General features: G+C 35.3%; 1 protein-coding gene across 1 annotated transcript in view; it reads right to left on the bottom strand.

Moving 5' to 3' along the window:
- Positions 1-24,819, bottom strand: part of CFAP47 (cilia and flagella associated protein 47) — a 427,534-nt gene that overhangs the window by 175,553 nt on the left and 227,162 nt on the right. Inside the window, exons 41-45 of the mRNA XM_015127166.3 lie at positions 20,948-21,018; positions 19,440-19,585; positions 9,229-9,343; positions 8,228-8,454; positions 5,082-5,235 (exon numbers count right to left, since the gene is read on the bottom strand). Of these exons, the coding sequence (XP_014982652.3) occupies positions 5,082-5,235; positions 8,228-8,454; positions 9,229-9,343; positions 19,440-19,585; positions 20,948-21,018 (713 nt within the window). The remainder of the gene's footprint in view (positions 1-5,081; positions 5,236-8,227; positions 8,455-9,228; positions 9,344-19,439; positions 19,586-20,947; positions 21,019-24,819) is intronic.

Raw genomic sequence — 24,819 nt, 5'->3', positions numbered from 1 at the left:
AGAGTACTGGGTTTCTTTCTGAGACCATAAAAGTGTTCTAAAATTGATTGTGTTAATGACTACAGATATTTATAAATATACTGAAAACTATTGAATTGTACATTTTAAATCTGTCAATTGTATGGTATGTGAATGATATCTCAACAAAGCTTAAAATCAAAATACATAGAGGAATAGAGACCAGGAGTGTGAGCACAGGTGAAGATCCTTTTATTTTTTACTTGATGTAAATTCAAATGACAAGTATTATCCTTTATGGTTATTTTTGCAACTCTTCTAGGAAGATAGACTATAATAAAATTTATTACACTTATAATTAAATTTAAAGACCAAAAACAGAGTTGTCATTTCATTGCTCTTGCTAATTTGGGTTTTCTAAAAAATTTATTTTTCGATCTTATAAGATTTAAATGTAGTATATGAATTACTGATTTTCTTCCAGAATCTAATCACATTCTTTTTTTTTTTTTGAGATGGAGTCTCGCTCTGTCGCCCAGGCTGGAGTGCAGTGGTGCGATCTCAGCTCTCCACAAGCTCTGCCTCCCGGGTTCATGCCATTCTCCTGCCTCAGCCTCCCAAGTAGCTGGGACTACAGGTGCCCGCCACCACGTCTGGCTAATTTTTTTGTATTTTTAGTAGAGACGGGGTTTAACCGTGTTAGCCAGGATAGTCTTGATCTCCTGACCTCATGATCTGCCTGCCTCACCCTCCCAAACTGCTGGGACTACAGGCGTGAGCCACTGAGCCTGGCCCTATCACATTCTTATATAGACCATATTTGGACAGGATGCTTGACAATTGTGGCAATCCTATCTGAAAGATACATATAAATTATATTTCTAAGTGAGTTAAAGAAATTCAATTTTAAATTTGTTTTGCAAATTTGAAGAGTTTTTGCCAAAAACAAATGTGACAAATATAATAGCACAAGCTGAGCCCTTGGTATTTTGAGAAAAATTAACTCAATCTTACTTTTAATATTAGGTAAGTTTTGGCAATGCTAACAATAAAGTATAATAGATTTGTTCCAATTAAAGTCAGCTTACATCATTAAAACTAACATTTAATTTGATATTCTGTTAAATAAAATTAATTTTTTATCCTGTTTGAAATGTACTTGTGGTTACTCCATATAACAGAATGTAGAGCTTATTTTTGAAGTATATTTTATAAGTTTTTTGTTTTTGCTTTTTTATTTGTTTTTATTTTTTGGGGGGGACAGAGTTTCACTTTTGTTGCCCAGGCTGAAGTGCAATGGTGTGATCTCGGCTCACTGCAACCTCTGCCTCCCAGGTTCTAGCAATTCTCCTGCCTCAGCCTCCCAAGTTGCTGGGATTACAGGCACCCACCACCACGCCAGGCTGATTTTTGTATTTTTAGTAGAGATGGGGTTTCACCATGTTGGCCACACTGGTCTCAAACTCCTGACCTCAGGTGATCCACCCATCTCGGCCTCCCAAAGTGCTGGGATTACAGGCATGAGCCACCGCACCTCACCTATTTTATAAGTTTTAAGGATTAATTTAATTTCATTTTTTCACAAATTTTCAATTTTATTTTGAGGCTGAAAAGTAATTTAGCTATTAATGTATTTAATCTTTGTAAAATGAGAACTGCAGTTGACCTTTGAACAACATGTATTTGAACTGCATGGGTGCACTTACATGCAGAGTTTTTTCAACCAAATGCAGATAGAAAATGCAGTGTCCATGGGCCATGAACCCGTGTACACCCAGGGCTGAGTTTTCTCATCAGTGAGTTCTCCCAGATCCGTTGTGGAACTTGAGTATGAGTGGATTTGAGTATACATGGGTGGTTTTGGAACAAATCCATTGTGCATACTGAGGTATGACTGTACATATAGTATTAGTTATTGATAATAAATATTTTCTACATATTTATAATTATATTACATATTAAAAGGTTGTCATGGATGATTTACTGGTATTTCAGTCACCAGTTTAACTGCTAATTATTAGTGAATATTTTAAAATTAGGGAAATTAGAATAAGGTGGGAGAAGGGAGAGAAGGATAACAGTGCTCCTACAATATGCTCTTCTAACATGTCTGTCACATTAGAAGATCAATATTTAGATCAATATTTTGAATTAATCTAATTTCTTCTTGTTCTCCCAAGAGAGAAGGAGCAGAAGAAATTGTAGCAATACAAAATACTAGAAACTGAAGTCATAACACTTAGGAATGAGGGTTTTGAGCTCCACATTAAGTGATAAGCAAAACCAGCCCAGAGCATTTTGTTTGAGTGCTTTGCAAATATTGCTCATATAGGACCCTGTATATTGGGGAAGTGATTTGGATAATCGCTAGTGGAAACATAGCAGGTCTCCTGCTTAGCTATGCTGTTTAAGGCCAATAAAGCTCTGCCTGTCCGTAAATTTCAACATCCCGGGAACCACATGTGGAAGGGATTGTAAGTCAATATCTACACCCAGGTTCAATTCTGAGTTTTCTGACGCATGAGGTTGTCACAGTTTGTGGGAGGGGCCTTCTAAAAGAGCAATTAATGTAAAATTAGAAATATAAAAGTAGGAACAGGGACTAGGAAAGGAGGTCAAAAAAGTAAAGAGTCATAAAGCTTCTGCTCCTTTGGTATCACAGTAAATCTGTCCCTAAAATCACTAAATGTTTCAGTAAAGACTGATTGACAACATTAATAGGAGAAGAAAGAAAGCCACTTTTTTAATATCTTAAAACTAGCTTCTTTTGATGAGTTTAGAACTTCAGTGATCATAAATATGGCCCTACTTCTACCCATCTTCTGCAGCTAGGGGAACACTGGGCTATCCCTGGTTCTCCAGATAAATTATTGTCATTTGTTTGTTTCTCCATGACACCAAAAAAAAAAAAAAAAAGTTTTATTTCCATATTGCCATATTTATTGTCAGGAATTTGCTTGTTCATTCTCCTAAAATCAGTTTATACCATAAAAATATGTTTTCTAAACACGTAACTCTAATCTTCTAAGGCACAAATTCTAATAGAATTCCATTTATTAAAGTTACAATGCTTGCATCCCATTCCTTTTTTATTATTCAAGTCCACCTCTGAACAGCAGAATGCACAGAGTTTAGGGCATGCCTTTTATTTGATTTGTTACTATACTGAGTTATAATATCCTACTTTTGAAAGTTTCCTAATATCTTTCTTCTTAAACTTACTTCATTTAAGTGCCTGTTTAAGACAGTGAAAACAGAAACATAGGATGAAAAGATCCCTTTATAATCTCAGTTGCACAGAAAATTGAGTTAGACATAAACCATGATAGGCCAAATACATTTAAAAGTTTTATCATGATCATTCAAAATTGTTTGCCATTTTATTTTTTCATATTTTGACAGTAATCATCTTACCAAAATGGATAATTAATAATTGATATGAAAGAAAAAACCAGCCTTAGAAAAATATCTGATTGAACAGATTTTTAAATGTAAATAACTTCACACTTACTTACAATTAAAAACTATTTAAATATGAGACAGTCTTCATGAGTGTTTAATAAGGCTATACTTCAAGTTTTAAGTCAATTCTATTCTGCGTATCCTTGGTTATACATTTTCTCAAAGTGAAATGCTTTAAAATTTGAATTATCGTATATAGTCAACTGAATTAATTCTTAATTTTATTTACAAACACATTCTATACGTGTCTATATATAACACTTATTTTATTATAAGAGCTACTTATCTGTGAGTCCACCAAAGGAAAGAATAAGGCAATTTTTATCTTTTTGCCTAGGGAAATTGATGCTCAACATTGTCGATGAATGAATGGCTGAAAAAATACATTCACAATTCTCTCTGTGTTTTAAAGTAGACACGGCTTTATCCAGTTATCTCAAAAGGGATTAAAAAGTTACTAAAACAAGTTATTCATTTAAAGTCCTAATAGCACATTGAAAAGCTGAAGTTAATAAAGATTTTAAAAAGACAATGACTTATGACGAAAGGTCTCTGACTGATTGCTGGTAAGCAAATATCCCCCTGCAGTTGTTTGGCTGGCTCAGGTTATTTTTATTTTTACTTTTTGAATGTGAATGTTTAGACAGGGCATCTACTCTCTAGTTCACCATAGGATCTATCATCCCTGTTACCTTGACCAGACCTAACTCTTAATTCCTTGTTACTTGCATGGCCACTTAGCATTTGAGTCTGGGATCTCAGTTTTCCTAGGGAGGGAAAGCAAACAGACCATCTTGTAATTTATACATTGTAATCACCCTTTCAGGCTTACAAATATTTTGTAGCCAACACAGATCCATACTAGAATAACAAATGAAGATTTAACAAGACTAAATTTAGCAAAAGCGTAAGTGAAAATCCATGATACTGGAATTATGGAGCATTCTAGAAATAGCCTTAGTGAATAAATTACATTCCTACCATTATCCAGTTGTTTGAAAAGAACTGAAATGAAAAAGAAAGGTAATTTTGAATAGTTAAAAATATGTAGTCACTTGTTTAAGTCTTATCACTTGTATTTAGTAACGTTAGTGTATCAATATTCATATTAAATTTGGATTAAACCTTATTGATCATGGCAACAGAATAAAGGGGCACCAGGAGATCAAAAATAAGTACAGTACTCAATAAAAATCCTGCTCCAGATCAAAGATAAGTTACTCATATATAACACATTCTTCTCCTCTGATAACCTCTAACCATCAACATTTTTCCTTTCTTTTAGAGGCAGCCTAAGCCTCAACTTCAGCACAACTTCTGTAACCAAGTTCACTCTCAAAGCAAGAACTCACCTTCCTCAAAGTGCACTTATTATCTATCAGATTACTACCCTTTAACAAATTTGTAAGCCTGCAAGTTTTGGTACCAGTAATTTAGCACCCAAATTCAGTACATAATTTCGATTACTGTGATGTAATATGTTGATTATATATAATGCAAAGCATCATTCAATAACTGGTATTTACTTCACTGAAACTCTTCAATTATATTATGAACACTTTGTCAGTAAAAGTGTAATCTCTTTTTGCCTCAACTGTGAAGTGAATACATCGCCATTCCTGGAACACTGTTAGATTTTCAGGCCGCACATCACTGATTACCTTTTGTTTTTGAAAGTTTAATTACTTGAGGTTCTGGAACCTGAGGAATGTAGATTTTCTCGGGGATATAAAAATATTCCGGAAGGCTCACTTCTGTTATGTATGAAACGGTCTTAGGCTTCCTCAACTTTGAAATATGAAAGAGCATAAGAGTCTGTGAACAAACAGTAAAATTAGAATGCAATTTTCTTAACTTTCACCTCCAAAACACAAAAGACAGCATTATGTATTTAGACTATACTTTTGAGGAAAAAATCCAAGGATTGAATTTGGTCATTTCATTATTTTTATTTAATTATTTTTATTTAAATGCAATTTTCTTAACTTTCACCTCCAAAACACAAAAGACAGCATTATGTATTTAGACTATACTTTTGAGGAAAAAATCCAAGGATTGAATTTGGTCATTTCATTATTTTTATTTAATTGGTGGAAAACAGTATAAACACATTTCAGAAAAACAGTGGAGTCCTCTTTTATTGAGAGATGACCAATGTCCCCTGCGCTAATGCTTTCAGTGTTGAGAAATTCATTGCCTTGGGAGGAAACCATTCCACCGCTGACCAGCATTTGAGAACGTGCTTTTCTCGAGTTGAAACCTGTACTCCTTCATATTTACCCATCAGATACATCAGATACATTCTTATTAGTAGCACAGACTGAGGCCTCCTATTTCACTAACGACAATTTTGTGAATTTATAAAAACAACTGGGTCCCACCCCTCCACAGATGTTCAAAAACTCTCTTACCTAGGTTTGTTATTTTTAGTTCCTCAATGATTACTCATATAATGGGGGTTACAACAACTCACCTCCATGCATATCCTCCTCTAGACAAAATTTAGTTCAACAGTATTCTTCGTAAAGTGGGACACTTAATATAAGCCCAGATCTCTAAGTGTAAGTGAAGCAAGTTAAAAGTGACTTTTGTTTCTTTAGGTATATTTTCAATTCAGTTAAACAACAACAAGGCTCATATCATGCATAAGATGTCAAAGAATAGACAAAAACATGTGAGAAAAGCTCTTAAGATTCTAGGATTTCACAATCTGACAGGAGAAACAGATAAACATAAAAGTAAATCTAATAAAAACATAATGTATTAAATGTAACAATGAACACATATGCTGCGTTCCAAGGAAAAAGCTAAAGGAAGAAGGAGAAAGAAACTATATACATATGCATACACAATGAAAAGGCTAGTCATGGACAAAATAACACCTGTCTCAACCATTTGTAATTTAAATAAAATGTTTTGACAAGAGGTAATAATGAAGAAAATCAATTGAAAAAGAAAATGGGAGGGCATTATGACAGGCTTAAATTTTGAAATAGCCACTAATCAAAAAATGTTAATGTAATAGTGTACTGAAAGTTGAACATAAACCTTCTGAAATTTATTGTTCTATATCAGAAAGAAGTGGTTTGGTTTGAGCTAAAGAAAACCATCAACTTCTTAGAAGCACAGTACAGTCAAGAAAGTATGAAAGCCTCAGGATTTAACATTTTTGAGTCAATCAGAAATTCAAAATCCAGGCCATTTAAAAAATATCATCACCAATTGTTAGAAGTCTGGGATTAGGCTGTATTGATTCTAGCATTCTGACAAATAAAAAAAAGAAATAATTTATACAGTGCCAAGTATTTTGATATATATAAATGAAGATAAATCTTAAACAACAAGAATGAAAAATGTATGTAAAAATGTAAGTTGCCAAAACGGAATCTTACTAATAGCTTTTTTGTTTTTTCTTTTCTTTTTTTTTTTCAAGACGGGGTTTCACTCTTGTTGCCAGGGCTGGAGTGCAATGGCGTGATCTCAGTTCGCTGCAACCTCCGCCTCCCAGGTTCGAGCAATTCTCCTGTCTCGGCCTCCCAAGTAGCTGAGATTACAGGCACATGCCACCACGCTTGGCTAAGTTTTTTGTATTTTTATTGGAGACCAGGTTTCATATTGGTCAGGCCGGTCTTGAACTCCTGACCTCGGGTGATCCACCTGCCTTGGCCTCCCAAAGTGCTGGGACTACAGGCATGAGTCATCGTGCCTGGCCAGTAAGAGCATTTTAACAGAGACCTGAAGTAACTGAGAGAGGCAGCCCACTAATGTGTAGGGAAAAGTAACAGAGGAAGTTCAAAGGCCATGGGGAAGACACCCGGCATGTTTGAAGCAAAGCAATTAGGCATGTGCTAGGGAGTGGCCTTAGAGAATGGACTCCAGCAGAAAAGGTGAGATGAGGGAAGGAAGCGCAACCGATGGACTCCTACATGACGGGTCATGTAGATCATCCAAAGGATATGGGCTTTTAACAAACATTAGTTGGAAAGCCAGTAGAAGAATATGCACACAGGAGCAAATGAGCAGGCTTGCGTTTACAACAATAGCTTTGGCTGCTCTGTGAGAATAGATTGTACCTAATTCCAATCATAAAAATAGATTGTACCTTATTTTAAGCTGTAATGATAGAGTCTATAGCAATAGGTAACAGTAATAGTAGTGTACTATTACTATAGAGATTAGTAATAACTACCTCAATATCATGCACAAAGAGTGCACTTATTATATACACGAGGTAAGCATTTTACATATAATTATCTCAGTTTTTACAAATTGCCAATATCTCCATATGAAAATATATAAAAATTTAGGCTTGAGGAGGTTTAAATAACCAGCCTACAGTCACACAGCTGGACAGTGTTAGAGTCTGAATTCTCAGCCTGGCTATCTGACACCAGAGATGATTCTACCTGGGTACAGAGCAAAATATCCTGGGCAACTTTTAGAACATATTCCTACCCACCCCCTCCTAGTGATTCACATTTAATTGTTCTTGAGTGGGTCCTGGGTATGGGCATTATTTTAAGTTCTCCAGGGTACTCTAATGTGCAAATAGAAATGAAAACTACTGTGAATTAATGACCACACTGTAATGCCTTAAATTACATAGTATATTGCTTTGTTTCAGATTCATTATTTAATGAGATATAAAGGACAAAATGGCAACTGAGCTGTCCTTCAGTACTCATTACTTTTCCTTCTAAAAATGTTATTTAATCAAAATAACATTTTAAATAGTAACAGCTCTGTAGCTCTGTGTATTTTTAAAGAGACAGTAATTGAAGGGAATCATCTATTTCTCCATTCCCACCTCAATCTTGGTCAGTCCCAGGAGGGCGATGGCCACACGGATACTACTGCTCTCCAGAGTGCCTGTGATCAACCTTCGCTCATACTCAATACTCGACATCTGTTGCTGTGCTGCAAAAGCCAAAGCCTTTTCCCTGGCTTCATTAGTCATCGGCAATTTAAGGTCCATATACAGGATTTGATGGAGTTTGCAATTAAAATATAGAACTGGGTATTTCTTATTAGGCCCTGGAGGAAGAAAAAAATATTAATGAATACAATGAACATTTATGCCTGTGACATTGCTATTCAGAATGGACTTGGGAGGTCTGAAATATAAAATTGCAGTTATGGTCATTATGAAACAGAGTAAAAATAAATGCATACCACATGTCCATTAGTTCTAATTCAGTAATTAAAGAGCAAGTTTTCAGGAATTAAAGATTATTGATATTCTCTAAGAGATGTAGTCAAATGATTGGTCCATATAAACGTCATCAACATGCTCAAAAATTCAGTGACCATTGTGCTCCTATCAGTGATAGGTAGGGGGAGAGTAGATATAAATGTTAAAAGAAAAGACACCTGTCAAAAAATCCCAAGAACTGCCATTTTCTTTCACTGACAACATTTTAACGCCTAATTCCTTAAGGAACAATAATCAAGAACTGGAAGCCAGGGTAAAATTCCAGGTTATATAACATTATGTAGATTTTTTGAGAGTGTAGTAACTCCCAGATTATTTGAGAAATGGAAAGTGTTGCCAAGTAAATATTTTGTGTGCCAAATTCCAATATTTAGCTTAAGATTGGAAAAGGAAGACTTAAAAAAATCACCATTGAAATTTTTTTAATGGTAAAATGGTGCTTTATTTCATGGAAGCTGACATAATAAAGTTAAAAGAAGCCCTTTCAAAAGCTAAACACACAGAAGAGAAGCTTGCTATGAGGATGCTTAGGTAACTATATGAGGAACAGTCCATTTTCAACATTATAAATGAAATAAAACACATGTGTACTGTACCTTCTTCTCGAGTACCGCTGTAACAAACTGGACTTGAAGAAGAATTCATTGGAAGGCAACTGGAAGGCAAGGGGGTCATACCTTTTCCTTCTGCAACATATACTAATTGTCCAATCTAAAACACAAGACATTATAATATTAAATTTCAAAATCTCGCATAAAAATATAACTTTTTCTGCTACAAGGGAAATCTGCATACTATAAGAACTACCATGAATTGTGCTTTTATAAGCAACACAGCCTATAAATGGGCAAACAAAGGTAAGGCACACATATAGTTCATCCAGAGCATGGGAGAAACTTTGCCTGCAACCAGAACACAGGAATTGCTTAAGAAGGTTGCAGAATTGCACTGATAGCAGTTGATCTTCCCAAATATCCTCGGGCAACTGCTGTCTTAAAATGAACAAAAGAGGAAGCAAGAAATTTTTTTCCTTTAGTCTGTAACTTATTATTGGAGAGGAGTGACATCAGCTTTGCCAGGCATCTGAGTCCCCAAAACTCTACATTTTAAAGTGCAGGCTTTCAAAATGAACATGGAAAAGGCTAAATTTTTTTTTAGAAAAAATAATTAGACCAGAAGTAGAAAAGGCTTAAGAAAGAAAAGAATCTTTTATTTGATGAATAAAAGCCCTCTTTAATTATCCGTCCCAGAGAGGCATTAAAATGTGACAGCAGTTGAGTTTCACATCCCCTTATGCTAAATAATTACTTCTTGAGGCCAGTTGATATGTGGTCTCTACACTAACTGAAGCCAAGTAGCCATACAATGCCATATGCTAGAAACCATAACTCACACTCTATAGTTCAAACAATGTATAGCCAACCGTTAGCCAATATTATTTCTATAAATCAGGGAGGATTCCTGTCAAACAACTTTGTATCAGCCACCCTTGTCCCTTTTTGCCTTTAAAAATCTGTTTATAACAAAGGATAAAGGGAGCACTACCCAAGGCAACCTGGAAGAAAGTCATTTGCAGCTGTCCTGAACCTTAGCCCAAATAACCTCTCTATATTAATGTTGCCTCAATTTCTTTCTTTAGACCAACAGGCTAAAGAGATAAGGCAAAAAGAAAAGTAGGAATAATGCAAGGGCAGCAACATGATATAGTGAAAGATCAGTAGAAGTGGATATGCCTGGTTTTAACTGGCACTGCCATTTCTTAGCTACTGGGCTTCAAGCAAGTTTACTAAACTTCTGAAATCCAGTTTCCTCCTCTGTAATACGGCATGATCAACACCTTAATTTTAGGAACCTAGAGTTTTAATAAAAAGGAATAGGAGAGAGGGAGTCTCAAAAGACATACATAATCATAATGGTTGAACCTTATTTAGATCCTGATTCAAAGACAAGTGACAGAAAAAACACACAAATAAGTATAAGGCAATTGGAGAAATCTGAAAACAGCTTGGATGTTTGGATGATATTAAGAAAAATTTTACCATATTTTTAATAGTAAGGGTATCTTTGGCAGTGTCAGAAAAACCTTTTTTTCTGTAGAAACACTTACTGAATTATGAATAAAATTCTGTGATCCACTAGGATTTGCTTCATTATAATCATGAAACATCTAGATAAATGATGTAAACCAAAAATAAAATTCTGAGACCCCAACTAACTAAATGGATCCCTGCACCACCTAAAGGCATTCCAAAGTTAACCTGAAAAACTAGTTCAAGCCTTGGTAAGAAGTGGGGGAGTCCAGACATGCCTCATTATACCTTCCTCTCCTTGGAATTCAGGCACAGCTGACCAGCATTAACATTACAACAGAGACCTTAAGACTGACAAAACAGACTCTTTCTAGCAGGAAGGTATCAACATGAAAGAGCAGGCACTGAAATAAATCAAAGTATTTTATCTCAAAATAGATTTTCTTGACATTTTGAAATGGCCCTGCAAAGCTGTCACTTATGGGGATAACCTACATTCTGTAGAGAATCCCTTTCCATTTCTGGAGTCTTCTTCCTGATCCAGGAGAGAAATAACTAAAGAGTTTGGCATCTTTTTAAGTCTGATAAGAATAATTTGCTATCTATTCCTTCTGAAGCCTGCTATCTGAAGACTTCATCTGTATAATAAGAATCTTGGTCTCCACAACCCAGTGTATTAACCAACATTCTCCCTTACATGTATTCAAGATCTTTAGATATACCTTTCAACCAATTGCCAATCAGAAAATCATTGAATCCTATGACCTGGAAGTCTCCACTTTGTGTTGTCCTGCTTTCTGGACAGAACCAATGTATATCTTACATGTATTGACTGATGTCTTATGCCTCCCTAAAATGTATAAGACCAAGCTGTATCCTGACTACCTAGGGCACATGTTCTCAGGATCTCCTGGGGCTGTGTCATAGCCATGGTCACTCATATTAGGCTCAGAATAAATCTCTCCAAATATTTTAGAGTTTGACTCTTTTTGTCAACAATGATATAAAGGTAAATTGACCATGCAAAAAATACATATTCTAAAATATTACAAATCTAGATAACAAATGAAACAGTAGAAATTAAAAATTAATCTATAAAAAATATAAGAATGAAAAATTTCTCACTGTGAGGTCTATTTTTTAATAGCTTTGTTATCCCCCCATTAGAATTTGTTTATAATTCATTTGTGGTCTATTGCTGTATGATAATATTCCATAAAATTTTATTAATTAAGATCCACAGTTATCTATAGTTCATGCTGGAAAAAGGAATATGAAAATCTTTGAATGTTTTATATTATTTATCATTTAAGTCTATACACTCCTGGCAATAAATAGTACATAATACACAATTTTCATATAGTACATTTTCTTAAGTAGCCACACACTTTACAAACAAAAATCCAAGCTAGCCATTTGAAATGTGATTTGTGTGTATGTATGTGTTTCCGTACACATGTAACTGAATGATCAACAATTAATGATATAAAATACTCAGTAATTCAAGTAGAGGAAAAATGCATCAGTTAAAGACTGAAGATCTTTAGATAAAACAATGAAATTAGATAACTAATTACCTAAAAATTTGTTGTTTTATCAAAAATAAAATATGCATAAGCAATTAGACTCATTGAGTATAGAGTTATTATAAATACCTGTTTGTTTTAATGTGTGCCCAACTAAAACCTGAACTAGGGCTTGTCTACCATGTGAAAATGAAAACCAACCCATGGGAGTCAATTTAAAAGGAGCAAATTGCTATTTGCCAGAATATTTTCCTCAAATGTAAATTATAACATCTTCTCAGCCATTGATTCATCAATTAAAATATTATTAACTAGGACTCCACTGAATTTCCATTAAATTCTGCATCTTACACACACAGAATATTACCATTTCTCAAAAATTTATTTTGTCTAACATGTTCAATATCAATATATTCTTTTTATTAAAAAATCACTTAATCGAAAATAATGCTTATCTTGCCTGTGTCAGAACATTATTCAGAAGAGCCATAACCTCTACTATAGTTTGATTATTTGCTTCCACTTTTTCTTGGAATAAAATTAGACCATGAAAGGCACAGAAATGCAATAAAGAGCTGTTTTAAAGTAGAAATTCCTCTCATATTCCAAATCTAGAAGCTTTGACAAGGGAAATGAAATTAGCTGACACTTAGCAGACGCTTGTCATCATAAGGTGTTCTAATAATCACCTATACAAGTTTTTCCTGCTTTTAATTTCATAAATTCCATTTGGCATGCTTAATTAGAAATATATTGTATTTTCGAGAAAGATGCCAAAGCTCATTGTCAATTATAAGAAACTTTTACAGAAGATATTTTGTTCCTCTTGTGTATCTAATTAAATGCAGTCCTCAAATAGCACAGTTACATGCAAACTTGCAAGAAGACCAGCTGTTAATTACCCAGAAAAAAGGGATACAAATACTGAATTGGCACAAAAGTTTTAATTCCAGCTCTGCCATTAATTAGCTGGGTAACCTTTGACAAGTCATGGATGCCCTCTAGATACAAATAACCTCAATCTTCCAAAAAAAAAAGTGCATTTACCTAGACACAAAGTCTCCATGATTTTTCATAGGTATTAAATCATATTTATTCTCTTATTTTGGGTTTCGATCTTTCCTGTTTTGTGATTTATTTGTTTGAGATGGCTGAGCAATATTATATTATTTTGATGACTAAACAGGCATATGGAACTTAAGCTAAAATTCTAAATGTTAAATTCCATATGCTAAAGAGAGATCATTAATCATTTATAGGTCACTATTTGACTATCAAAATTATAACATAAACCTGATTAGTAAGAATAATCACTGTTTTTTAAAATTATATTTTTATAGAATAATTTATAATAAGGCAGTGAGCTAGGAGCTAGGAAACTCATTGAGGGTGAGAAGACTCATGAAAAGATTTGTATACCTGCACTTAAAAGTTCAATTTTCTTAACAAAATTTTGACACAATATTAATTGCATGCCTTACAGATTATTCCACAGACATTTTGAGAAGATAAAATACATTTAAATGACATAAAGTGTTAATGGATTGTTTAATAATAATTGGTGGTATGTTTTAGGACATTATTTCCTCAAAAACCTGGAAGCTGTCCTTAGACTTTAGAAGGCATTGTGGCAACGAAATCTGCAGTCTCTCTTTCCTTTCATCACCACATTTTTCAGAACCATTTCACTCAAATGTGTCACCAATTTGCTCTGCAAGTGAATGAAAACTTCCTTCCCTTCAAATGTGAACATCACTTAAACTGTCATTAAGTTTGATCTTTATAGCAATATAAACTGTGGTCCTTGGAATCCCTTGTTAGAATTACAGAGGGAATAGCTGAGGGCAGTATTGAAAGGGGGTTTGTGAAGCAGTGTAACACAGTACAAAAGTCTCCTAGCCAGTCTCCCTACCTCCAGTTCCTTTCTCCAACTGTAATCTACTATCTGTTTTGGCGCCAAAGATGCTTTCTAAAACAAAGATGAAATCAGACCCTGCCTATGCTTCCACTGGATTCCTGCTTCAATAATAATTAAAATGATTACAAATAATTCAACTTAAAATTAACTGCCCTACTCAATATCAGTCTGATTTACCCATCCAATTTTCTATCACTTCCAATAAACCATTCTCACAATCATTAATCCTTGTGTCCATGAGATTTCATACTTAGCTGTTTTGCTGTGTTCATAGAATCTTCTTGGGAGCACACATCTCTCCTGCCCAGTCTCTTTGTTTTATTGGCAACTCATCCTTGATCAAACTCCTGTATTAATCAATTATCCCTGTCTTCACTATCATATAGAAATGAATTCTCCTTTCTATTCTAGAAATTGTCACAATCTGTCTACTGCTTTATAGAAATTAGTGGACATGTTTCAGGATACTATGTGTACTAGCAAAGAGTATGCCTTGCCTGGGGGCATTTTGTTAAGGACAAGGATGTCCCATCACAAAGCAGCATCCACTGAGTAAGAGATGCATTTTTCTAATTCATTGGACTGTGCCATATGTCCAGTAAGCTTCTCTCATTCACCAGGAGGAGGCACCTATACTTCAAATTCATGCAAAGTTTCTGTGTGAGGTAGGCCAGCACTATGCAAGTTTGCCTTCTCCCCTGGTGATATAGTCTGGCTGTGTGTCCCCACCCAAATATCATCTTGAATTGCATTTCCCAAAGTTGGAGGTGGGGTCTGGTAGGAGGTGATTAGATCATGGGGTTGGTTTCTAATGGCTTAGAACCATTCATCTAGTGCTGTCTCATGATAGAGTTCTCACAAGATCTGGTTGTTTCAAAGTGTGTAGCACCGCCCCCTTCACTCTGTTTCTTTTTCTCTCTCCTGCTGGCCATGTGAAGACATGCTTGTTTCTCCTTCTCCTTCTGTCATGATTGTAAGTTTCCTGTGGCCTCCCCAGAAGCAGAAGAATATGCAGCCCACAGAACCATGAGCCAATTAAATCTCCATTCTTTATACATGACCCAGTCTCAGGTAGTTCTTTATAGTAGTGTGAGAATGAACTAATACAGAAAATTGGTACCAGAATTGGGGTATTGCCATAAAGATACCTGAAAATGTGGAAGGGACTTTGCAACTGGGTAAGAGGCAGAGGTTGGAGCCATTTGGAGGGTTCAGAAGGAGACAGGAAGATGAGGGAAAGTTTGGAACTTCACAGAGACTTGTTGAATGGTTGGGACGAAGTGCTGACCAGTGCAAGAATGGACTAATACAACTGGAATGTAAGTCCCTTGAGTGCAAAGATCATGGACTTTGCATATGTTCACTCTCTCTCTCTGCGTAGAAAATTGGCCGTATACTGTTGCTGAATTAAACTATGTTGGGAAGAGTGAGCAGAATAATAAAATGAAATTATTGAAATCCAGCTCGAAGAATACAAACTTTTAAAAATGTGATGTAGTCATTCTGTATATTCTACAACTTCCTTGTAGAATGAGTGTCCATAGAAATAGTATTGATTTTGGAAAATAGAAATTACTGTTTCCTCAACTGTGCCATGCCATGCGAGGTGATATTCCCTAGAGCTAAAATGTTGGTACCTCAGGCATGTGGACTCTCTACAGTCTATCTGATAGTACTGTTGATAAGCAAAATAAATAACTGACAATTAGGTACAAATTCTAATTTTCAGATTTTCTCTTCATGTTTATCTTGAAAAAATCTGCACTGCTTATTGTAGGATGAGGGTTTTCTGGTTAATAGGAGGAAGGAGGGTGGCTGAAGAGCAAAAAGGCCTTGCAGTATGAAGGGAGCTAAGAATCTTTGTAACTTTGTGAGTATATGCCACATTGACAGAGACTTCAAGGTCGACATAACCTGTCCCCATACTGGCAGCAGGCTTTATGAGGTTAATAAATGCTTCAAAGTAATTATAGGCCAAATGGGATTTCATCTTGCCTATGTTTCTCCAGGAACTCAGGGGCGTCACCTGTAGGGAGGACTGTAGTTATCCTCATTCCCTCGAAAAAGAAAAACAGTTGTGACAAATTGAATAAAAAAATCAAAGGACAAATGAAATAGGACTTGCCATTATAAATCATAAAAAATAAAAAAGAAAGCGTCCTCAATACTCAATTCCTCAAGTTATAAATATATCTTTAATAAAACTCAAGTTAGTCTGTTTAAATATAAAATCACATAAAGATTTTAGCATTATATAATTTAATGTTTTTACCTTCATTCAATAAACAAGCAAAATCAGTACTGTTAAATTCTGTATTAATGTTACAAACATTCATCATAGTTGAAAAAAATTGCACATCCTTGGAAAATATTTAAATATATGCATATTAGAGACTGCCAACTTAATCTCTGCATCACCAGACACAGGAAGACACAAAAGACTAAGAGAGAATGAAATGACTGATAGTGGAAAGAATCAGACGAGTGGCCCCATTGATTTACGCAAATATATGGCAGATGGCCAAAGTGACATTTAATATACTGAACAACTGGTGCTTAATAGCCTTAGGCTAAATTATTATAGACCATAAATCGACAAGAAAGTCTTGCAGGGTCTTCTTCCTGGGAGTGGGTGTGCTTTCCCTGTTAACCTCCAAGTTGACTTGGCAAGGCTGAAACTCACTTTGGTATATGGCACCCTGGTGTGGGGCTGACTGATTCACATAAGTTATTCTGGGATGCTGACTTCCCTTCTGGCTTCTTCAATTCAGCAACGCCTGGACTTTGGTCTCAATTTGTTCTAACCAAGGTTTGTAGACAGAGAACAAAAAAGGCCAGAAGATAAATCTACCAGGTGGAAGGAAGGCTCTGGGTCAAGTCAATAAAAAACACTGAAGGTTTGTTGGGAGGGGGCTGGCTATACCACAGCAAATGGTTGCAACTGAAACCCACTGTTAACTCAACCCCCAAATCAGGCATCCTGTTTGATACCCTTGCCTCCCTTACACAGGTCAGCTCAGCAATGCCAAGTGGCTTACTGCATAAAAACCCAGAATCACAGAGAGTGGGTGTTCACATGCTAGACACCACAGTGAAGACAGAACCCCAAGGTTTTATCAGTGCATCATGGTGTGTTTTGCAATGTCTGTGTGCTTTGTAAAGGGGTCTGTCAACTCCTCCTCGTAAAAGGTACAATTCATCAGGGACTGGGCCCCGATTCTGCTTGAAATTCTTCTACCTAATTTGCTCCATTCCACGTTGGAGCAAAAACTTTTTGGCTCTCTAGCATTTGATAGCATGAATTTTCAGGGCTTTCATAGGTTTCTCCCTTAGTTAAGAATCTCTATGAACATTAATGTAAGATCTATAAAACTATTCTGTTTTCAAATAGTTGTTCCTTAAATCTTTTCAACTTTATATGAAAATTCAAACAGAACAGCCAAAATGAAAGAAATAGTCTTTGCTTGATAACAGTGTTAGTAGCAATGTTTCAATTTTATACATGGAAAATTATCAAGTAGACATCTAATTTCAGTTTTTGATAGGTGTTTTTTTGTTTGTTTGTTTTTTGTTTTTTTGAGACAGTGTCTCACTCTGTTGCCCAGGCTACAGTGCAGTGGCATGATCTCGGCTCACTGCAGCCTCCACCTTCCAGGTTCAAGCAATTCTCCTGCCTCAGCCTCCTGAGTAGCTGGGACTACAGGCACATGCCACCATGCCCAGCTGATTTTTGCATTTATAATAGAGAAGGGGTTTCATCGTGTGGCCAGGGTGGTCTCAAACTCCTGTCCTCAGGCAATCTGCCTGTCATGGCTTCCCAAAGTGCTGGAATTATAGATTTGAGCCACTGCACCCAACCAACAGGTGGTTCTTAATGGTAAAGCAGTTATGGACCATTTAATAAGAATAGTAGCTAACTAGGTAAGCTTGCATGTTTGATTAACTATTATATTTTTTAATATAATTAGCAATGTGTAAAACAATAGATGTTCTTCATGTAAGAAACATTAATTCAATGCAATACTTCGCATTGAGGGTATTGTTTCTCAATTGACAGCAGTATAATTTCAAGATTGCTGTTTTATTTTAATGTTTTCTCTGACAAGGACAAAACATACGTAAGCAAGATTTAGTTTTTAGTAAATGGAGATAACATGTTAATTACATTTTGATTAATTATATTAAATTTGTGTAAGCTAATATTAATATTCCAATAGACTAAGTCAAAGAATAAAATCAACCTTGTTACTATGCTATTGACAATTAGCTCTAGTATTTTGTTGGGTTATATTATAAATTAATATACAAAAGTGATTGTGAAGTATTTGATCAAACTACTGGTCACAATATAGTTACTACATTTTACAAATTTTATATATGCAGGAATTTACTTAAATCCTGAACTCTTAAAATAATTTAAAAAAACAAGTTTCAGCATTACTATAAAAAGGCATTTTTTCCTTCTAAGTGGTAATTTTAAGTGTAAAATTAAACTATATTTTACATTTCTAATAGGCTATATTATTTTCCACATGTAAATAATGCCATAGACACCAGGTAAGTACAATACCTCTTTCCAATTACCATTTTTCACTGCATACATATTCAATTTAGTGTATACATAACTGATTATAAATTTGTGACTACATCCTGGGGGTTATAAATTTCTTCCTAGGGTCAACACATGGCAGTGTCTCTCTGGAAGCAGGTAATGCTATAAACCTTCCCTCAGTGGTGGCTCTAACTCTCTCTCTTTCTCTCTCACATCTGTCTCTCTCCCCCTCTCTAACTCTCTCTGTCTCTCTCCCTTGCTAGTTTTGAAAGTGTAGGTGGCATGGGTCCCAGAGCCATAAGGAAATGAATTTTGCCAACAACTTGAGGGAGTTTGGAAACAGATCCTTCCTCAGTTGAACCTCTGAAAAGAATCCAGCTCTGGGCAATCCCTTGAATGGAGACTTGATAGACCCTCCTCAGAATATCTATCTAGATCATATCTGGACCTGTGACATACAGTAACTGTGAGATAATAAGCATGTCTTGTTTTAAGCCACCTAGTGTGTGATAATTTGTTACAAAGCTATGGATAACTAATACAAATAGAGCCACAAAAAGGTCACTCTACTCCCATGGGACTGCTCTATGCAGCTATTATAAAATTTACCCACAGCTAGTGTAACCGGATATTCTTGAGGACAAGCTCTTTGCTTAGTAACGTGAGAGCTGAAATCATCCACATTTCAAGAGTCCCCAATTGCCTTCAAGTCATCTGCTGTTAGTTACTCCATTAAAGTGGCAGCTCGTGATAAACACAAAGATAACAATTCTGTTCTCACCTTTTTGTTGCTCAAGATGATGACACAGTAGCGCACGTGCATGTTGAAGGGAAGAAAGCGGAGCTCTAGGCTTGAAGTTCCTTTCACTCCCAGGTAAACAGTATTCATGGAGCAGAAGAACTCTCTGATAAAAGTGGACTTAATTGCTAGCAAAACATAAACAGAGCTTGTTGACATATATTTTTATAAGTGCTGTTCTTTAGTGATTAAAGTTTTGGTATCAAAAAATGTTCAAAACATTAGCATGTAAGATTAGAAGATGATATTTGTTAATGAAAATACAGTAACCCTAGATCAACCTTGTTATTAAACAATGCTTAATTATGACCCTCTATAAAGATTCCTTAATACATAATTTCATTACAAAGAATTTCGCTACTGTGTAAAATTAGCCAGGATATACGAAACAAAGTGGTCATCCAGGAATCTTCAAATTTTTGTGGACTATGCAATGTTTCACAGGGTACAATGGATAATTTAAACTGGAAACAAAGGATGTATTATCTATACCTTTATCTATCTATCATATAAGTATGGCACACTAACCTATTGTGCCATGGAGCTCCGTGTATCTATCTAGCAGTTTTAAAACATGTCCACACATTATTTGATATTGCCTTAAATATGATGATGTAGTGGGCCAGGCTTAGTGACCTGATCCTTACAAATCGTATGCTAGAATGCAGCAAAAGTGAAGCAGTGTGATTTTTGACACCAGATCAAATAAAGTAACTCAATTCTGCCAATTCTTTCTTTTTTGGCTCACCTCACTTTAGAACTTAAGGAGAGCCAGTGAAGAAGCCTGGGCCACATGGAGAAGCCATGAGTAAGTGTTCAGGCCAAGAGCCCCAGCAGATGTCCCAAACAAAAGGCAGCATTAGCAGCCAGACATGTGAGTGAAGAAGACTTTGAAAGGACTCAAGCCCCAGCCTCCATTTGACCATGAACTAGAGTCATGCAGCTAAGCCCAGTCACCCCAGATGTATGAGAGATAACCATTATTATTAATGTTTATTGTTTTATGCCAGTATATTTGGGGTGGTTTGTTCTACAGCTCTAGATAACCAGAACGTTCCTATGTCCATTTGTTCTACTGATCATTATACGCATCTTTTATAGACCTATAGTTATTTCATAAAGTAATTTTATGAAAGAAAATGCTCCCCTTACAACTCTAAACTTGGTGATACCTGTCACCAAAATAAGTTTAAACAATTCAGAATAAGCCAAAAAAGAGACAGAAAGGCCATATAGCTAAACACATTCTTTGTACATTGGAGGGAAGTAGACCAGCAGTGAAAGGAGAGATTTGTGCAGAGTTGTCCAAAGGGTCATCAAGGGAAAAGACTCAGGACCTATGCTTCAGCCTCAAATCAGCCAGCAATCCCCAGGGCTTACCACTCTGTCTGTCCTTGTAGCCATCCCTGTTGAATATTTCATTTCATATTATGCTTGGCACATAAAAATCAGACATGAAAACAAATAAAAACTTTTATTTAGGTACTCACAGGTATGTAAGAGATTTGGGGAATCACAACAGCCCTGATCAGTGTCACTCCCACTGCTACTGATGTCATCACTGACACAAGAAAATAGGAAAACAACATCAACAACAAAAACAAAACTCAAAAACAATTCTTCATATTAGTTAAATAATATAGAGCCTTGAAAGTTATGGTTAAGTACAAATGATATGAAAAGACCATAGATATATTTCAAATATTATTTGATGTTCACATTGTTTTAGAAATTAAAAAACATAAAAATACAAAAAGAAAACTAATAAACATCAATATTTCCATCACTCTTTTCAAAACATTGATAAAATAATTATCTTTCACTTTAAAATACAGTACTGTAGAGAAGTGCAAATTTGATAATAATAAAAACCCTAAATCCAAAGACTCAAAACGTGAATTATCTCAATTTAGGATTAAATAGGTACTTTTTCCAAAAGTAGTTCTAGAAATTGCTTTCTTGAGAAAATTTTCTTCTTTAAGTTTATTATTTTCACAGTTGCTTGTTTCTTATAAAGGTATAAGAAGACCTGGGAATTTGATTAATCTCCGACTGCATTTCTAAAAACAAAGTAGTAGATCACAGCCTGAAGCAACTGTCTCCCTTGAAAGATTCCAGGTCTTCCAGAACCCATCAATTTCACGCATATCATTCTTCTTGTAGTATTCTTGGTTATTTTACTCAATAAGCTGTCAATTACTATTTGGGTTTAGAGATACTGGTTACCTGACTTTTTTTCTGAGAACACAAAACCCCATATTTGCTCACTTTGACATCTGCTTTTCCCTGAATTTGATGCTGTAAAATATTTTGACTCTTTACAACTAAAGTTATTCTAAAGTTATCCATTCCTTTTCACCATTTGATTTTGATGAGTAACACTGTACTGTCTTTTCTTTACGCCACATTTGTAATGAAGTTCGTTACCACTTCTTAACAGTTATTCTGTGGCTTAATTCTACTCACAGGTATTCTGCTTAGCACTGTAAATTATATCTTTTTTATAAAAAAGGTAATACCTTTTTAAAATAAGAACATTTATTATTTTACATAATTTGAGCATTTGATAAACATTTTAATGTTGCTATAGACACAATAAATGGATATTTTAGCATTTATAAGGGAGACCATATAGAATAGAAAGAATAACAAAGACTGCTTATTATTTCTCTGTATTTGGCTCCATTGCCATTTCTTTGATATTAGAGCTCTGGGTAGAAAGCCTGACTAAAATATATAGATAATTTCCAAACCTCATTTTGTTCAATACTTGTAATCTCTAGTCCAGTCATTTTTATTACAGTGAGTAGAAAAGCAGACCAATTTGGGCTTCATATCTTTTTCCTTGTCTTTACCTATTTTCTTGGAAACAAATAAGGATAGTGCCTTTTGAAGAAATCAGAGTTGCCTCATCCCCAAAAAGAGACTCTCAAACCCAGAACATCTGAGTGACTGTTTAAGCTAAAGATAGACAGAACACATTGCAGACCTAGATATTTGTATTGACTTGCTTATGAATCCAATGGTTATCATGATTACAAAAGACATCAGAAAATAATTTGATGAAATAATTTGACTTCGAAAAATTCTATTTTACCTGATGAATGTCTGAGTCTAGAAAGCCAGTGATAAATCTAAAATTTCTACAAAACTTTGGTGTCCCAAAGACAGAATGGAAAAGAACTTATTTACCTTTTTGTTAATCTTTGCACCTCAGTCCACACTACCACTTTCTAAATGCTCACAAACTATTGTTGAAGTAAAAGAAGGGTAAGTCCTTAATCATAGGGAAAAATAGAATCAAAAGAGGCTAAAATTATAAAAAAAAAAATACTGTAGATCAACCAGTGAAATATTTCCTGCTAACCCAGTAGTGGTCCAGAGTCAGGGACTGGAAACTACTTTTGAGGTGTGAAGGAGTAATATTTCTTTTTCCTCTGCAGTAGTGGTATGCATCTCTTTTCAAGCTAAAATGATAAAAATGGCATTGGATTGATTCGCTTAAGGGTATGACTAAATCGGCCCAAAAAGTGATTTCTTATTCAAACCTCTACCAAAAGGGTTAGGAAGATGTTTATCATAAGCCTTCATGAAGTTAATTCAGGGCAGGCATTCAAGGCTGTATCTCAACCAAATAGCAAAATGTCTGGTTCAAGTCTAGTTTTGATGCATCATGCCCCCTGAATGCCACATGCATCATGAAAACTAGAGAGCATTAAGTTTTAGATTCATTTTATCTTGACATATATATAGGTGTTTCTCAAGAAAAGGCCCAGTGGATACCTAGAGGCTAGTAAAAATGAAATATTCGCTGTTTTTTGTACCACCTTGACCCCTGAGCAGTTGAGAAGTGTCTAAAGCAAGGAGTCCTAAGATAGAAGGACAAAGTTGATCTACAAATTTGAATGGGGAAAAAATTTCAGCTTGACTTCCACTAACTTAACAACAATTTAAATCAAACCATAGTAGTATTAAGCATATCTATGATTTGCTCACCAAATAATCACAGATATGTTTATATCACATCTCAGTTCACATCTTACGATATTATTTATGTTCATCACTGCTTTTAAAGTATAGTAGGCATTAACTTCACCATTATGTCTGTTAATAAAGTATATATTTTATTAGATTACGCTCTTAAAATACTTTAGATCATCTATTGTAATATTCATTTCCTTTGTGCCATGGACTGCATGGTGCCCCTCACCCCTAAATTTATATATTTAAATCCTAACCACCAATGTGACTGTATTTGGAAATGAGAAATATAAGGGGGTAATTAAGCTTTACTGAGATCACAAGGGTAGGGCCTTGATCCAATAGAATTAGTGTTCTTATAAGTAGAGATACATGAGAGCTCTCTCTCTTTACCCATTCTCACATGTAGAAGAGGTCATGTGAGCACATAATAAGATGGCAGCCATCTACAAGCCACCAGAAGAGGACACAGAATAAAATCTATCTTGCAGCACCTTGATAATGGACTTCCCAGCCTCCAAAACAATGAGAAATAAATTTGTGTTGTTTAAACCATCCAGTTCTTAGTATTTTGGTATGGCAGCCCATGCAGACTAAGATAGTCTTAATCCTTACATCTTATTTTATGTGTTTAGAAAACACTATTCTTCAAAGTGCAATTGTTTTCATGAGAACCAAAGAGCCTGATAACATTTTTAAAAGTTAAGAAATCCTAATCTAGAATAGGATCATGAAAGATAACTACCATATTTGGCCTTCAATTCACTCTGCTTTCTTTAGAGACTAGCTACTATAGACTGAGTGGGCTTCCCCTGCCCTGACCCCCTCAATTCATTTGTTGAAATCTAATCCCCAGTTTCATGGTATTAAGAGGTGGGGTCTTTGAGAGGTGAAGACCTCCCAAAGATCAGAAAAGTGGAGTCTTCATGGATGAGATAAGTGCCCTTATAAAAAAGAATCCAGAAAGCTCCCTCACCCCTTCTGCCATGTGAGGATGCAGCAAGAAGACTGTCATCTATGAACCAGGAATGTGGCCCTTACCAGACACCGAATCTGCCAGTACCTTTATCTTGGACTCTCCAGCCTCCAGAGCTGTACAAAATAAATATTTGTTGTTTAAGCCCCTCAATCTATAGTATTTTGCTATAGTACCCTAACAGACTAAGACACTTGCCTAATTCTAATTGTTCCTAATTATTCAGTATAGTAAAAAGAAATATTTTAAAATCATGAGTCTCCAGAATCCAGCTTTTTTTTTTTTTTTTTTTTTTTTTTTTTTGAGATGGAGTTTTGCTCTTGTTGCCCAGGCTGGAGTACAATGGTACAACCGTGGCTCACTGCAACCTCTGCCTCCCAGGTTCAAGCGATTCTCCTGCCTCAG

The sequence above is a fragment of the Macaca mulatta genome, chromosome X, assembly GCF_049350105.2.
Source record: "Macaca mulatta isolate MMU2019108-1 chromosome X, T2T-MMU8v2.0, whole genome shotgun sequence".
Lineage (NCBI taxonomy): Eukaryota > Metazoa > Chordata > Mammalia > Primates > Cercopithecidae > Macaca > Macaca mulatta.
The sequence above is the reverse complement of the archived record's forward strand: the minus strand, read 5'-3'. Positions and strand labels throughout refer to the sequence as shown.